At 34.5% G+C, this 16198-nt stretch overlaps 1 protein-coding gene across 3 annotated transcripts in view; it reads left to right on the top strand.

Annotated features, from left to right (window-relative positions):
* The window catches only part of CADM2 (cell adhesion molecule 2), a 1075448-nt gene that overhangs the window by 813328 nt on the left and 245922 nt on the right, over positions 1-16198 (top strand). For all 3 annotated transcript variants that reach the window (XM_032352192.1, XM_032352186.1, XM_032352199.1), the window contains one exon: positions 4014-4163. In XM_032352192.1, coding sequence (XP_032208083.1) covers positions 4014-4163 — 150 coding nt within the window. The remainder of the gene's footprint in view (positions 1-4013; positions 4164-16198) is intronic.

The raw sequence follows: 16198 nt of genomic DNA, 5'->3' as shown, positions 1-16198 counted from the left end.
TTTCATATATTTACCATTGGCTTAGTGATTGTGGAAGATGGGGTGACAGAGGAAGAGTACTATGAAAACTGGGGTGCCTAGATGGCTCAGTCAGTTGACCAGCCGACTCTTGGTTTCCACTCAGGTCATGATCTTAGGGTTGTGAGATCGAGTTCCTCATCAGGCTCCATGCAGGAAGTCTGCAGGAGATTCTCTCCCTCACTCTCTCCCTCTGTGCCCCCCTGCCATTCTGTCTCTCTCTCACTCTCTTTCTCTCTCAAAATAAATAAATAAATCTTTAAAATGAATGTTGATCCAAAAGAAATTGGACCAGGAATGGAAAGTAAAATATTTTCCATCTCAGAGCCCTGTCTATGTAAGAGAGATTAGGTAGGGGTTATTTACTCAATATTCAAGGAAAGTTTTTGTCTCGTGTGCTTGTCCCCTTCTGGAGCATAAATTTGACACAGTTGGTTTTTTTATGTCCCATTTTGGGTTCTGACAATGGTATTGGATATGTCTGTTCTAGATTATATCTGTTGTATCTTATGTATACTCCTCATGATTTTCAATCAGATCTTCAAAAAAAAAAAAAAGGTCTTAAGATAATATACCAACAAGGATTTTATGATTTTAAGTTTCCATATTTTTTTCCTTAGTAAGGAATGTCTCTCCTTGTGCCCCTCTGTTTTGACAATGAACAAATGTAGCAGACTTGAGTTACTATGGTCCTTCTACTGTCACGAGTTCCCCTATAATGCCAGCCACTGCTCTAAGGAGATGCTTTCCTTCTGGACAGTGAGCACCACTGGAAGCTTCAGTTCACAATACAGAATGTTAAGCAATGAAACTGATTCAAAGATAAGTTTTATTTCCTTACATTTGAGCATACACTTGTTTGACAAGGATTAACTCCTCTGAAATCCAGGATGGGGCTGAGCTTAGCTGGAGGAAGGATCCTTTTAAAGTATGATATGACCAATGCATTTCAGAAATCCTTATAGATGGGGGGAATAAAGAAAGAGTTATATACCACAAACAGACTGCCTTCTCCCCTGCCTTTATATCCTCTTGCAAATTCTCCCAACTCTGTAGTCTCCTTATAAACTTCCTCTGTGCATCTTTCAGATGATGTTGATTCATATAAGGCAAAGCATGTGGTAGGTCCCCCAAAATATTTGTTTAATGAATGCCCTAAAAATGAATCCTCAATTTTGGTAACATACTGATTCTGCTAATTGGGAAAATTAGTAGCTTCTTCAGAAAGACTCTCTAAAATTGAATTAAATGACAACCTTGAGCCAGAAAGAGTTAAAAGAGAAAAGTGGCAGTTAATCTGATGCTCTCTCCAGGTTATAACTAGAAGTAAAAGGCAATTCAAAGCTTGAGAAGAAGTTTGACTGTCTACAAAACTGGCTTTTGAATTGATTTGGGAAACCACATATCCTAAGGGTATTTAAGATTAGTAGATTCTCCACATGAGTTTGCTCTCTATGGGGAAAAACTAAATTATTTGACTGCAGGGATTTTAGGCTGCAAGTCCCAGGGAACTGAAGTCATAACTCTTTAAAGTCAGAATCCACGTGGGGACAAGATGGAGGGAAGTTGTCCTAATCTGCTACCTAAAAGGACAAGGAATAGGTATGCAAGTGTGTATAGAGTAACCCACATGCAGAAGACCCTAGCAAATACCACTTTCTTTCTTCTCTAGGCTGGTAAGAAAAGATTAAATACTTGTCAAAAGGAAGTTCTGAATAGGATAGGCTCTGTGAGGGCAGTTGATATTGACATTCTCTCTGATTTGATTTTAATGCTACAACTGAAATTTATGAGGACGTATTTCAGCTAGGTATGCGACTGAAAATTTCACTGTTAAAACACTTACTCATTTATATTTTTTATTGTTATCTAATTCACACTTTAGCAACTAGTAATCAAGTTACTATGACCCTGCCGCCTTTGTGGAAAAATAAGAATAAAATGTTGAACTTTCAGAACAAACCCCAAATGGTTCATTGACTTTGTTTCACTATGGAAAAATCACTTAACCTCCCAGTGTCAGTTTACCCATCTGTGAAATGAGAAGGATAATATTTTCTTATGGGGATGTTTTCAAAATTATTTTGCAAATGTAGTGGATGAAATTGTTGCAAGCATCACTGCTCTTTTTCCACTTCTTTAAAGAAGCAGACAATATTATTTATGTACCAGTTGATAGTCAAATTGTCACCCGGGATGCACTGTGTATTCTTCCTAGCAGTTGTGTGCTTTTTATTACTTAAAGAATCCCTCCTCCTTCCCACTGTCAAGTTTATTGTGACATCAAAACTCGGGAATCTGAGCAAAATATCTCGAAATCATTCTGAGCTTCATATTTATGAACTGTTAATCTGATATCCCTGGTAATTATTTCTTCTTCCTGTTTTAGCTCATGTTTTCTCTTACATGGTTTTTCGCCTCACCTCACTTCACAAGATTGATAGTTTTCCACGTTTCCCTGCTAGAGGTCACCTCTGAGCTGAAGGCAAAACACATCCCACTCTGGCTCCTGTTGACTTTTAAGTCAACTATCAGAGAATTTACTCCAGACATCTCCTAACCTCAATTTAAAAACTCCATCCTAAAGACTACAGGGAGATATCCTGGGGAGTTGCCATAGTGACTCTAAGAGGTTGGCATTGAGAAGACAAAGCTACTGATATCAGATTTTATAGTTGATAGGCTTAATTACATAACGTGGTCATGAACCTCCGTGCTTGTGTCATTTAGATCTGGAAAGAAATTTTCCCCTTCAGGCTCTTGTGTCTCTTACAGTGCCAATCAACAGGCTTCTTGGTAATAAGATCCTTTATGCCAATAGCTCCCGCATAACCTCAAGTGGTGCTTGTGGTAATGACAGGATCATTACAAAACTAAAGAAGAAAAGGGAAATACATTTCATGGGTGTGATTAAGTCATCATAATGTTCTTGCATATGTAAATTATCCTTGACTTAATGAACTACCTTGCTCACATAATAGTATTTTAACCTGGCTCTGGAAAGTCATTTTTTACCTATGTTGATAATTGTTACCAGACTTGGCAGAGCTTATCTCCAGATCATCTTGCTGAAGTGAAATTTATGTATTATGTTTCCATGTGCATGAATTTTGTTTTAACCACTAGAAGTGTTCTTATTAAGTAAAGTTATTATATGAATTATTTTAATAAAGTACTATGGTACTTAGGAAGACGGAATACTTGATTATATTCTAATGATATCCAATTTGACAAGGGTCATTTAAAATACGTGTTTTTATCTTGATTATGAAAGAAATATATATTCGTTGGGGAAAATCAGAAAAGTAGAGAAAGGAACAAAGGAGAATATTATCTCTATCTCCTAGGTTAATCTTTTTAAGATTTTGGTAGATAGTCTACAAGATGAACACTCTTTGAAAAACACTTATATTGTTTTCTCGTGTTTCTAAAAACAGCTACATCTACAAGCAGCTCTGGTAAAATAAGATTTTTTTTAAAATTTCTTTTATCAGAAATTGAATCTACAGTTCTAGTATCCATATTTCATAGACTATTCAGGATTATAAAAGCTACCAGGGAAGTATTTTATGTGGTATCTTCTGCCGCTTTAGGGAGTTCAATTCAGCCAAAATTATTCCAGTGCCTTGTTTTCAAAGATGATGAGATCCATCCTATATAATTAATGCAAGGCCAAAGGAAATTAATGATAATCGTGTTACTATTTGAATATAAATCTTCATGTGTGCCTAGAAGGCAAAGAAGTTTTTCTGGAACACATAAGGGAGTATGAAGGAGTCTTAATGGTATGCAAAACTGTTGTCCCTGATTAAGAATTTTCAATTATTCTTTCTGTCTTTTTGTAATATATAGTTTTGTTGTTGTTTGGTTGGTTGAATGTTTTTGTTTTGTTTTGTTTTGTTTTTTGAGTGAAAAGTTAAGTCCAGTGCAGCTCTTGGGAAGTTAATCATTTTATAACTTTCATTTAATCAACATTTTCTTTAATCCCTTTTTAGGCAGCCAAGGGCAGTTTCCACTAACACAGAATGTAACGGTTGTTGAAGGTGGAACTGCGATTTTGACCTGCAGGGTTGATCAAAATGATAACACCTCCCTCCAGTGGTCAAATCCAGCTCAACAGACTCTGTACTTTGATGACAAGAAAGGTGAATACATTTTCTTTTAAATGTTTTAATCATATTCTGAAATATCCTAATTATAATGAATTTATTTTTCTGAGATGATTCAAATTATTCGTTTTGATTACCAAACTGCTGCTGCTTGTATTTAAACATGTTAAATATTAAATACTTTAGTTTGCAAGTCATAAACACTAAAGATAACCTATGTCAACTTTTTAATAAAATAAACAGCTTCAATTCTGTTTCAAAAATCATTTTATGCTTTCTCTTAACCATTATCTTCTCTCTAGATTTCATATTCCTTCATTCTTATAATTGCCTTGTGTGTAGATTAACTATTTTTCCTCACTCCAGGTAATATACATATATATTTTTTATTAACCCTAGCTTAATATATTTAGAAGATGCTCTATGATTTTGGAAAGTTTTGTGATTTTATTCTTATGAATGGGCTTGAAAGTAAGAATTGTAGAAACGATACCCATAATAAGTTTAAGTAAGTCCATGTTTCAAAATAAAGAACTGAAATGAAAAAGGTGTGTTTATTTCAAGTCGAGTTAGATTTCCTTAATTAACTGGACTCCTAATTGGATGATAGATTTTGATTAAAGCTTTTTTAGAGAAGTAATGAAATTCATAAAATTCATTCAAGCAAACATCTGAAAGTATACATTGAATTTCTAAGACTTTATCCATTATTGTAAACATTGGGAGGAAAAGGGAGTTCATGAACAATAATAAAAATATGGAGCTGTTGCTATAGATAAATTTACATCATACAGAATATAACTATTTATACATTGGCTGTTCAACATGGTCTCAATACCTGGATTTCTTATGAATCTGTATAGGTAACAGCAAGATAATTTGAAAGCAGTTTCATTTTAATGGTTGAAGTATAGTTGTATTAGTCCAATAAATCTGCGTATTTGCCCTAAAATAGGAATTCACTGTATTATTTTTACCTTGCTGTAGTTTTCCCTCTTTGATACACTCTAGATTTAAAATGACTTGTTTATTTATTTAAAATTTTAATATGTAATGAAGGATTGATTAAAAATTTATCGACTCAACAAATAAGTTTTAATGTTTCCTTCATCAAAGGTGTTAGAGTTGGTGAACAAACAGATAAAATCCCTGCCCTTAGAGGACATACAGTCTAATAAGGGACAGAAGATAAACCCATGATTAACTATATTTTAGAGTACATTGGTAGGGGACAAGTGTTCTCTCTCTCAATAGATAAATAGATGCATAGATAGTTGATAAATACTTACAAAAAGAGAGGGAAGGAGGGAAGGAGAGAGAGAAATTTTAAGAAACTGGCTCAAGTGATTGTGGACGCTAGCACGTCTGAAATAGGCAAGGCAGGCCAGCTGACTAGAGACGCAGGGAAAAATCAGTATTGCAGCTCAAGTCTGAAGGCAGTCTGAGACAAAATCCCTCTTCCAGGGATCTCAAATGTTTTCCCTTAATGCTTCAACTGATTGAACAAGGGCACAGCAGGATAATCCGCTTCACTCAAAGTGTACGGACTTAAATTAATCTCATCTAAATATACCTTCCCAGCAGCATCCAGACTGACATATGACCAAATATTGGGGTACTGTGGCCTAATTAATTGATGGGCATATAAAGTTAAGCATCACAGAGGGTCAGGCTAGCATTTCTGTAGACCTGCATTACTTAGAAAGAGCTTTTATTTATTGTTTTATTTTGCCATTTGATTCCTGGCAGGAATCACCAATGGCCGCATTGTCATAGAAGCATATGAGAGAATGGGGTTAAATGTCCCACAGTAATGTGAGATTTTAAAGTTAGTATGGTGATTTAAACCTTGTGACTCAAATATTGGCCAGACTTAAAGCCAAAGTGGTGACTCCATAATTATGTCTTGATTAGAATATTGTGTAATCACTCAGGTTTAATGTGGACTTTTAGTCACAGAGATTTTTTCTTTTCTTTTGTTTTTTTTTGGTACATGAAGAATATTTTAAAGAATCTGAAAATGAATTTTGAAATGTTTATCTGCTAAACACTCACTATAGTAGTATTAATGTAATTTTAATCCCTGTTAGTATTGTTGGTTATGTAATGCTTCTGATTAAGGAGTAATAATAGTAGTATTAATGTAATTTTAATCCCTATTAGTATTGTTGGTTATGTAATGCTTCTTTTTAATCCCATTTAGAAAATTTTAAAGATATTTTGTGAGACTATAAAATATATCTTTGCAGTTTTAAAAAATATGAGTAATATCTATCTTTATTTATTTATTTATATTTAGATTATCTTTATATCTTTATTTATATTTAATGTGATACTTTAAAGTTTTTTTTAAAAGAAAGGATATTCAAGAATAAAAATTTGATTTTATGAATTAATGAATTACTTTATAATTTTATAAATATAATCCCCATAAACTAACCTGTATTTCAGGTGTATGAATAGGAATGAAAGTTATACAAGTAAAAATGAAGCTTTGAAGACTACCTTTGATTTCACTAGTAAAATCCTAGTAAAAATTTTTTCTAGTAAAAAATATATCTAACTTTTATCATGCTAATATTCTGTAAGGCTTATATTTTGACTTTAAGTTTACTAGTGCTTTTGGGGTAGTGAAGGCACATCTCTTAAAAATTAAAAAAAAAAATGTGCTAATGTTTACTTCTCTTTGCTCCTTTATGGTGTTTGGAGGAGTTTGTTGTTTTTTGAACCAAGTGATCTCTGTTTCTTTCTAAAGAATGAAGTCACATTGGGGCACCTCGGAGACTTAGTCCTTTGAGTTTCCTGTTATTGGTTTTGGCTCAGGTCATGATCACAGCCTCTGCAGGGAGTCTGCTTGAGTTTCTGTCTTTCTCTCTTCATCTGTCTGCCCCCAGTCCTCTCTCACTCTCATGCTCTAAAATAAATATTTTTTTTGTTTTTCAAAAAATAAAATCCCATTAGTTAAAAAAAAATGCATAAGAGTCACACACAGAGATTTAAAAACCTCTTTTTGCTTTTAGTATTAATTGATTACAGTATTTGCAAATAAATATTTAAACGTGTATGCCCAAACACAAGGTGACATCAATTTTAAGGAAATTTCTCCCTTTCCCAATGATGCAAAGCAAGAGAAAATGTTCTGGGGACAAAATCATTTAGAGATGTTCATGGAACAATTAAATATATAGTTACAATATTTAATTCCTTGATTTGAGTATATTTGTGTATTTAAAATAATACAAAAACATATATTCGCTTAGAGATACTGTTTTTCCATCCTAGCATTTAATGAAATAAACTTACTTAGCCGCACTTTTTCAAAGTGTAGGATATTATCAATGAGAAATTTGTTCCAGGTAACAACTATGAATTTTTATGACAGCAGAACAATTTTTTTGTTGTTCATTCATCCTGCAGGAGTGTAATAATGATCTGTGCTATGCAACAACTGATTGTACTGCTTTTCAAGCAGATCTTTGAGACTCATGTTTACAGTGACATCTACAATTGTGAGGTCAAATCCTCAGGCACAAAACCAAAATCTATACAAAATGCCTTTGCCTTCTCTTTCCATGATTCCGTAAGTTATCCTTTATAGAACATCTAAAACCAGAATTGATTCAGGGTATTTCAAGCTAATGCATCTTAGGATCCTGTTGAAAAAAAAAAAAAAATAGCAACTTGTAACACAAGATTTAAAAAGACTTGGAAATAAGGCAGCCCCTCTTTTCTGAGGGCTAATTATGGTGGGAAAAATCCATCATGTCATGTTTAGGATATTTAGGAACATATTCATCTTACTGTTATAAAATAGCAAAATCCATCATCATATGAATCACTACAGTATGCACTTACTTTATTTCGTTTTTTAACCAGTTGTTAAAACGGCTTAGAATTACATTGAAAAAAGACTGTGTGTGTGTGTGTGTGTGTGTGTGTGTGTGTGTGTGTGTATGTGTACTATAGTCAATTTCTGGTTTTGATATTAGACTGCTTGTAACTCTAACTCTATTATGGTTTTAATAGTCTTTTGCAACAGGGGCTCCTGAGTGGCACGGTGGGTTAAAAGTGCGACTCTTGAGTTCAGGCCATGATCTCAGGGTTGTGGGATCCAGGCCCAAGCCGGGCAGGCAGTCTGCCTGAGATTCTCTCTCTCCATCTGCCCCTCCCCCCTCAAATAAATGAATAAATTGTTTAAAAAAATAGTTTGTTGCAACAGAATAACTAGAAGTTTTGAATTAAAAAACAAAACAAAACAAAAAAACCTTTCATGAATGGCAATCGAGTATGTCTATTACTTCACCAGTCAGTCATTGGTTCAGTTCTTATGTGATGTCCTAGTGGAAGGGATCCTTGACAGTGATGTCCATCAAATTCAAGTGTTTGAAAATGAAAGCGTTTTTTTGAAGATGCCACAGTACAGTTTCCCCCCTCCCCCACGGTCTTTTTGTCTGCCTTTACTAGCCTCACATCAATCCTAGTCTTATCATGAGCAAACAAATATGCCATATGGTGCCAGAGCCTAAGTGCGGAAGCTAAGTGTGAGTTAGCATGACTAGAGTAACACACACTTGCTGTGCAAGTGACAACCACTCAGGAGAACAATAGAGAAAACGAGTGATTGTCTGTATCACTGATTGTGCCAGCTTCTACAGGTGGCTGCTACCTTTAAATAAAGGTTCCGTCGTTAATTCTGTTCTTACTTCTGCCTCACATTGTGTTACCTCTTATTTGGGGGAGCTTTCAGAACAATCTTTCAAGGGTATACACTATTACAGTGTTTTAATTGTGTCTCAAATGATTTTAAAATGCAGCTGAGGTTGAAAAGCTTTGGGTTAAGCAAGTCAATTTTCACAAGAGTTCTGTATACCTAAATTTAGGTTTTTGTACTGACATCAGTTATCGAGAAGGAAGGGAGAAAAGGAAGCAGAGCCAATGGCTCAGAAGAATGGGACAGGTGCTTCTCATCAACATTGCCACTGCCAATCTGAGTTTCAAGCCAGATTCTGAGAAGGCTTTCATACTACCTGAGTCCTTCCTGCCTGTGAGGGTTGAACAAAGAATTCAGAATGGTGGCCCATTGATCCAGCTGGAATTGGAGAAACCTTTCCTGTTTACTTTCGATTATTCACTAAAGAAAAGCATGCTGTGAGTGGGCAGTTGGCGATCAGCTGAAGGAGAATTAAGCTGCAGCCCTTTCCTAGGCGTCTCTGTGAGGGAAGTTATTGTGAATATTCAGGAATCTCTTCTCAAGAGCAGGGGTGGATGGGGGCAGCTAAAGTGAAACTGATATTGTAAGATTTCTCATTCACATAAAATAAAGAGGAAGGCGTGAGTTTGGCAATAAAAATCCGGGCCTTGGCTCCTGTGAGCTCACTCAACGTGACCCACAGCTTCCTCAAATGGAGAATTAAGGATCAAACTCTCAAGGAATTTGTCCACAGACATTCAACTAATGAGGGGTAATGAAGGAATTGAGGTGTGGCCTCTGTGTTAGTTTTAACCAGAATGCCAGAAAAGAAAGGCATCTGACACCAGGTCAGCTTAAGTATACCCCAGGTGGTCTCTGCCACTGATATCAGCAGCTGCCCTTTAAGTAAAGAGCAGCAGCTCCTTTCAAAATGTTGAGGATGTACATAGAGTAAGACAGAGGGATGCATTTATAGTAAGCACTGCCCAAGAGAATTTTCCATGACACGTTCTATATCTGCGCAGAACAAAATTATGTAGCAGGCTGCCACATGTGAACATTTAAATTAAAGTTAAATGAATAAATTAAAAATTATATAAAGATATAAATGGAATATAATAAAATAAAATAACTAAAAACAAAATAATATAAATAAAAATTATATAAAAATAAATAAATAAAAATGAAATAACATCAAAATTTACTTTCTCAGTCACACTGGCCACATTTCAAGTACTCGATAGACACGTGTGGCTAGTGGTTACTATTTCGTAAAGCACAGTTCTAGATGCTGATTCACTCCTTAGATGTTGTAATAGACCTTGTCCAATTCCAGCCTTGGCTAATAGAATATTTTCCAACTGAGAAAACCCTAGGTCATTATAAATACATGCATTGACTAGTAAATAAATGACATTTTGCTGTTTAGGTTGCATAGCTTAATTTTTTTGAGATTTTACTTATTATTTGGCAGAGAAAGAGAGAGAGCAGAAGCAGGGGGAGTGGCAGACAGAGCGAGAGGGAGAAGCAACCTTCCTGCAGGGCAGGGAGCCCACGTGGGGCTCTTTTGCTATACCCACTCTGTTCCAAATGCTTACCTACTACTATTTATAACAGATACGGTGAGATTTAAGTGCAGTAGCTTAACCTACTAAGCTACCTAGGCACCCCTAAGTTACATGGCTTTAGTGGTGACATTGTAGCATCGGAGACAGGAGTCAGATCTGATGTCTATTCCTGCCTCTGACAACAACTAGCAGAGTAAAAACGGGGGCTCATCAACACTTGACCATATCAAATGTTCTGGTGGTTGGATCACAATTGCAGTTTTCACAATTTCCCTGTCTACTTTCTGTGCACCCGAAAACCAAAAATCATTAACCTATGACTTAAATATTCAAATACAATTCCATTTCATTTCTGCATAGTTGCTGTATGAAATTTTTTTTCTATAACACTTAAAACCCTGCAAATCTAAACAGAAAATAAAAATTAAGAGGATAGACATTACAGGTTCTTATGGGTCAGAGGGACCTAGAATAGACATAACTAACTAATTCACTTGTTATGCCTCTCTTCTGTTTCTTTTTACACAAATCTCACCACATTTGTTATAAATGGTAGTAGGTAAGCATTTGGAATAGGGAGGGTATACGGAGACAGAGAAAATAGGGAATAGAGTTCATTGAAACACCACAGGAATGCTGTGTGGCATTTGGAATAGAAATAAAAGAAATCAATTAGATCATTGCGTCTGTTTCTCTGCAGGTATGGGAAAAAAAAAAAAAAACAATTGAAGAGGTACAGTCTGATCACTTAATGCTCAGGAAAAAAAAAAAAAAGAACTTCAATTCCTTCCTATTATTGACAAAAATATATTTTGCGCAAACATCTCCAAGGGTGCATAGCATATGCATTTCACAGAGATATCCCTATATGCTTGTATTTGTTTTTATGTAAAAATGCAAAATATGTAAATTTTTGTGACATTTCTCTTCACAGTAGTTTTGCTTTTTTGAATTAGGCTTGAATGATTCTCAAATATTTCCTGGAGGAAATTTCATTACTGGAGGAAAGAAAACAAAATTTTATTAAGGGTCTAACCAAAAATCACTGGTGTTCATTATCTAATTATTCTGCCAATAATTTTACATTATTACTGGGGACAGTGGGAGACAAGGAACATGCATAAGGTGTCTTAGAACAAGGAGTGATAAAGAGAAGAAAAATGAGATGAACCTGAAATGAAGGTAAACGTTTTCCTGACTCCCTGCCAGCCAGTGCCTCCTGACAGAATCCTTAGCCACGACTGCTTTCAATCAATGTGACAGACTTTTAAATATTAAAAATTAACTCAGGAAGGCAGGTATAAGTGTGGCCAATATTACCCTTCTTTTTTCTTTCTTAATTTAAAAAAAAAAATATATATATATATATATATATATATATATATATATGTTTCAGTAAAGTGATGGAATTAATGATGACAACTTAAAGTTACACAATACAATTTTTCAATAACTTCAGTTTATATTTTCTCATTGTATTCACAGCAACCCTGTAACATAGGCAGACCCATTATATAAATAAAGAAGTCAAAAAGTGCAGATTTGAATAACTTGAGTAGTAAATGACAAAATGATGAGACTTAGTTTTCTTACAATGCACCTAATTTACTTTATGCTAAATCATTCTGGTAAGGACTTCATTTTATAGTGTTTTGGATTTTTGTTTGTTTGTTTGTTTTTCAATTTTCTTGTGAAAATCATCACTTCTTTTTGGTCTTTACTCCAAAGTCACTTTCTCAGAAAGAGATCTGAGTACACTTTATTTTATATTTCAACTCCCACCACACTATAGTCATTTCATATATATCAGCAGCTTTCTTAGTAAAATCATGCATATTAAATGAGTCTGAATCAAGTTACCATTAAAAATTATACCCTTGAATTAATAAAGAATGAGCACACTATTTACAGATATTTCTAGACATAATTAAAGGTATAAGTCAATGTGATTTTGCACCTAGGAGCTAGCAACATCAGGAAACTATCCTACCCTTGGCCCTGAAAAGGGGACAGAAAAGCAAAAGCTACGAGTGTGGAAGGAGGCTTCTGGTTAGAAGCTCTGAGTGGTTGGGAAAGGGGTGTCATGGAAATATGTCAGTTGATTTCTCTTTCCTCCTACCTTCTGATTTCTTGACAATACGTTCCATTATCTGAGCCCAAATGGAAACCACAGGGCAAAGGATTCTCCCAGAGCAAAGATCTGGGGGAAAAAAACAAACAAACAAACAAATCTAGAAGGATAAGCAGAAAGTAACCAGCACAACTTACATGCATATACAAAAATCTCTCCCTATCCAATTATTTTCAGTGAAGATAATTTCTACAGAAACCTTGCATCACTCTGCTCACAATGACCTTAAGTAGAATTGTTTCTTTTGGCGATACATAAGTCACAAAGCTATTTTTAAAACATATTAATCTTTCAATGTTATATTTCTCAAATTTAATATATATGTTAAATTGTGTGCTAATAGATTTTGTGAAGAAATAATTTCCTTTCACTTAATCTTCTAATGATAAAGCCGTTATGGGAAATTTTCATTAAGTATCAGCAAAATCTTTAGTTATACATAATATATGTTCTTAATCTGTTTATTTTAGTGTAGTTTAAGTCTAGCAATTTCATGAAATATAGATAACCATATACACTATAAATTTTATTTGCTATATGTTTTTAGTGGTTATATGTTAAGCAATAACAGCATCAGGATTTGGAACTTTGACATTCAAAACCACATATGTATGCCTCAATGTTTTCAGCAAGTGTTAATTTTGGGATATTTTAGAATTCAGCGTATTTTCCATACTTGCTATGATATTTTAGAGAAATAAAGTTTCACTAATATTACTATTTTTGATGCATTGTATAATGCTTTTATTTAAAATAAAAGTGAAACATAATACAAATAAATCAAGTAATGGTAGGCCTCTGAAAATTAGCATGTTCCTGAGATTAACTTTTGTGTTTATTCAATCAGTCATTAAATACATATTTGCTAACTATCTAAAGTGTGAAGTTGTTTCCAGTTATTGTAGCTCTTTGATTTTTGAGTAGTCCATTCCAGGTTAAATAGAACTGCTTAAAAGAAAGCTTGTCCTGGTTAAAATTAGATTCCCCTTATCTTCTAATTATTTATGTTTCTGGGCATATATTTTGTATCAGCATGTTGATAAGATATACAGAGTCAGTACATAGTCAGAAATTGTTAAAGTGATTAATTGTTAAAGAAAAACACTTTTTCTCTTAGCAGTAAAAGTGGATGATGGCTAGAATCAGCCTTGGTGGATAGTCAACACCATTGTGTCATCTCTTTCCGTCTCCCAAAACAATTTTAAAAATGCAAATAATGACTAACCAGGTTTTGGGGAATTATTTTTTTTTATATTAAAGATCCTCAATTTGGAGAATTAATAGTCATTACAGAAAACAGGTTGCACAAAGTAAATGTTAATCTACATGTCCAAGCAGATTTAATATTTAAAACATTTCCACGTGACCATTTCAGTTCAATTATATGAAATAAATCTGTGCCCCAGGAATTATGCTGACCATTGAAATTACTAATATGACATGAATTTTGACATCGGGGAGCAAGTTTTCATGTATCACCCAGGTAGTACTGGCCTCATAAATAAATTTGGAAGCTTTCCTTCTTTCCTTAAATGTTTGGTAGAATTCACCTGTGAAGCCATCTGCCCCTGGACTTTAGTTTGTTGGGAGTTTTTTGATTACTGATTCAATTTCTTTCTTTTTTTTCTTTTTTTTAAGATTTTATTTATTTATTTGACAGAGATCACAAGTAGGCAGAGAGGCAGGCAGAGAGAGAGAGAGAAAGGAAGGGAAGCATGCTCCCCACTGAGCAGAGAGCCTCATGCGGTGCTCGATCCCAGGATCCTGAGATCATGACCTGAGCTGAAGGCAGAGGCTTTAACCCACTGAGCCACAGGCACCCTGATTACTGATTCAATTTCATTGCTAGTAATTGGTCTCTTCAGATTTGCTATTTCTTCCTGATTCAATTTTGGAAGGTCACATGTTTCTAGAAATTTATTCATTTCTTCTAAGTTGTCCAATTTATTATAGTTAAAAATGTTAATGAATATGATTTACCATTCAATTTATTTACTTGTGTTTTTTTTAAATTAATTTTAGATATTTCCTGTTTTTATAAAAACTGAGTGTTTTTTCTTCCCCACACCTCTTCAAGTAACATTTCTCCACAATCCAAAAAAAAAAAAAAAATACAATTTAAAAACAGCTTTTCCTGAATAAATATTTTAATGTATTGTTTTATAATGTGTGAGTGTGAAAAGTTCTAAATTAGTATAGGCACTCTATTTTCCTTAGCTTATTATTTCTTCAGCCCCAGCAGGCTCTTGCAAACAGCAGTAAATGAGCATTTTTGCAGCACTGTGAAGTGTAGGAGGCAGTGTTATTTTAGTACCTAAGTGTGGGTGTTTGTAAGAATTAAGTCTCCTGGTCATGTCTGTCTACATTGAGATTAGCAAGTAGACTGAAGTACAAATGGAAAGTGGGAAGGGGAAATGCAGAATGATTGGTTTGTATGCTCTGTAGTACTCACAGTGACTTTTTAGAAAGAATGGCAGTAGTACCAATCTAGACATACTTTATTACATTTCCCTTCAAAGCCCCTTCAAGTACATACAGCTCACCCTTCTATGATGCTAAAAATTTGCATGCCACAAAAATTGAATGGCCTGTTTCCAAATAGTGAATTATGATAAAAACATCTTCTAGGGAATAGTAACTGTGGTCTCCTATGAAAATGATAATTGTTTATTATTCACTTATCTTTTGTAGCTTTAAATCCTACCTCATGAACTTTTGCACACATTATAGAAGAGCTGTTTGGTTGGGATTTATACACTTCATAGTCTGGGTAGCTGAGTTTAAATTCCAGTTGCATCATGGATTTGCCTGTGATCATGAACCAACCTTGACCAATCACATAAAGCAATTTCAGTTTCAGCCAATATATCTCTGGAGTCCAATGTGTTGTGAAGTGTCCCATGCTACTCTGTCCAGGTTTGCAGGCTGAAACTCAGAGTATTTTTGAGATTTTTGATATGTTGGAAAACAAAATGACACAACATTAAAAAATTTAAAAAGCCTGCCATTGAAATCTTAAGCAATTTCAGTCTAACAGAAATTTGAGATCATATTCTCTTTAAACCAAAAGTGGCTGTGAATGGGTATATACCTAAAAAAGCCCTTTTCATAAAGCTGAAGTGTATTTTAATGATGATACCATCCAGCCTCACTCTTTCCTGGGTGCTATAACAATGTTGAAGATGAAATACAATGAAGTTTTCTCATATGGAGGCTGAGCTCCTATTCTAAAGACTTTGGGAAAGGGACCTGCATTAGGGAGAGAGGATTTTTATGTTGAGTGTATGCTCTGTGGTGCAAGATTTTCATAAAAGATGTTAAGGCTCTCCCCCCTGAAGAACTGCCAATGAGATTATGTGACAAAGAGTGCCACAGAGTGAGAATGGAAGCCAGAGCTAGTACCCCAGCTCTTGCAGCTATTTTTATCAATTATTATTTGTTGACTTCTTCTATATATTGACTCAGTATCCATTAAATCAACTGTACATTTCTATTTTGTTTATTATTTCCTCAGAAAATACTCTCTTATTAGTTCTAATAGTGTTTTGAACTTATTTTGGTTTTCTCATTATACTACCCTGAATTGTCTCCAAGTAATTGTGATTCTGTTTTCAAATAGCCATAGCTCTACTTTAATTTCCTGCCTTAGCACATGAGTTGTGGTCAACATTTTTTTAAAATA

This window comes from Mustela erminea, chromosome 1, assembly GCF_009829155.1.
Source record: "Mustela erminea isolate mMusErm1 chromosome 1, mMusErm1.Pri, whole genome shotgun sequence".
NCBI classification, from domain to species: Eukaryota; Metazoa; Chordata; class Mammalia; order Carnivora; family Mustelidae; genus Mustela; species Mustela erminea.
This window is presented reverse-complemented; position numbering and strand designations above follow the sequence as displayed.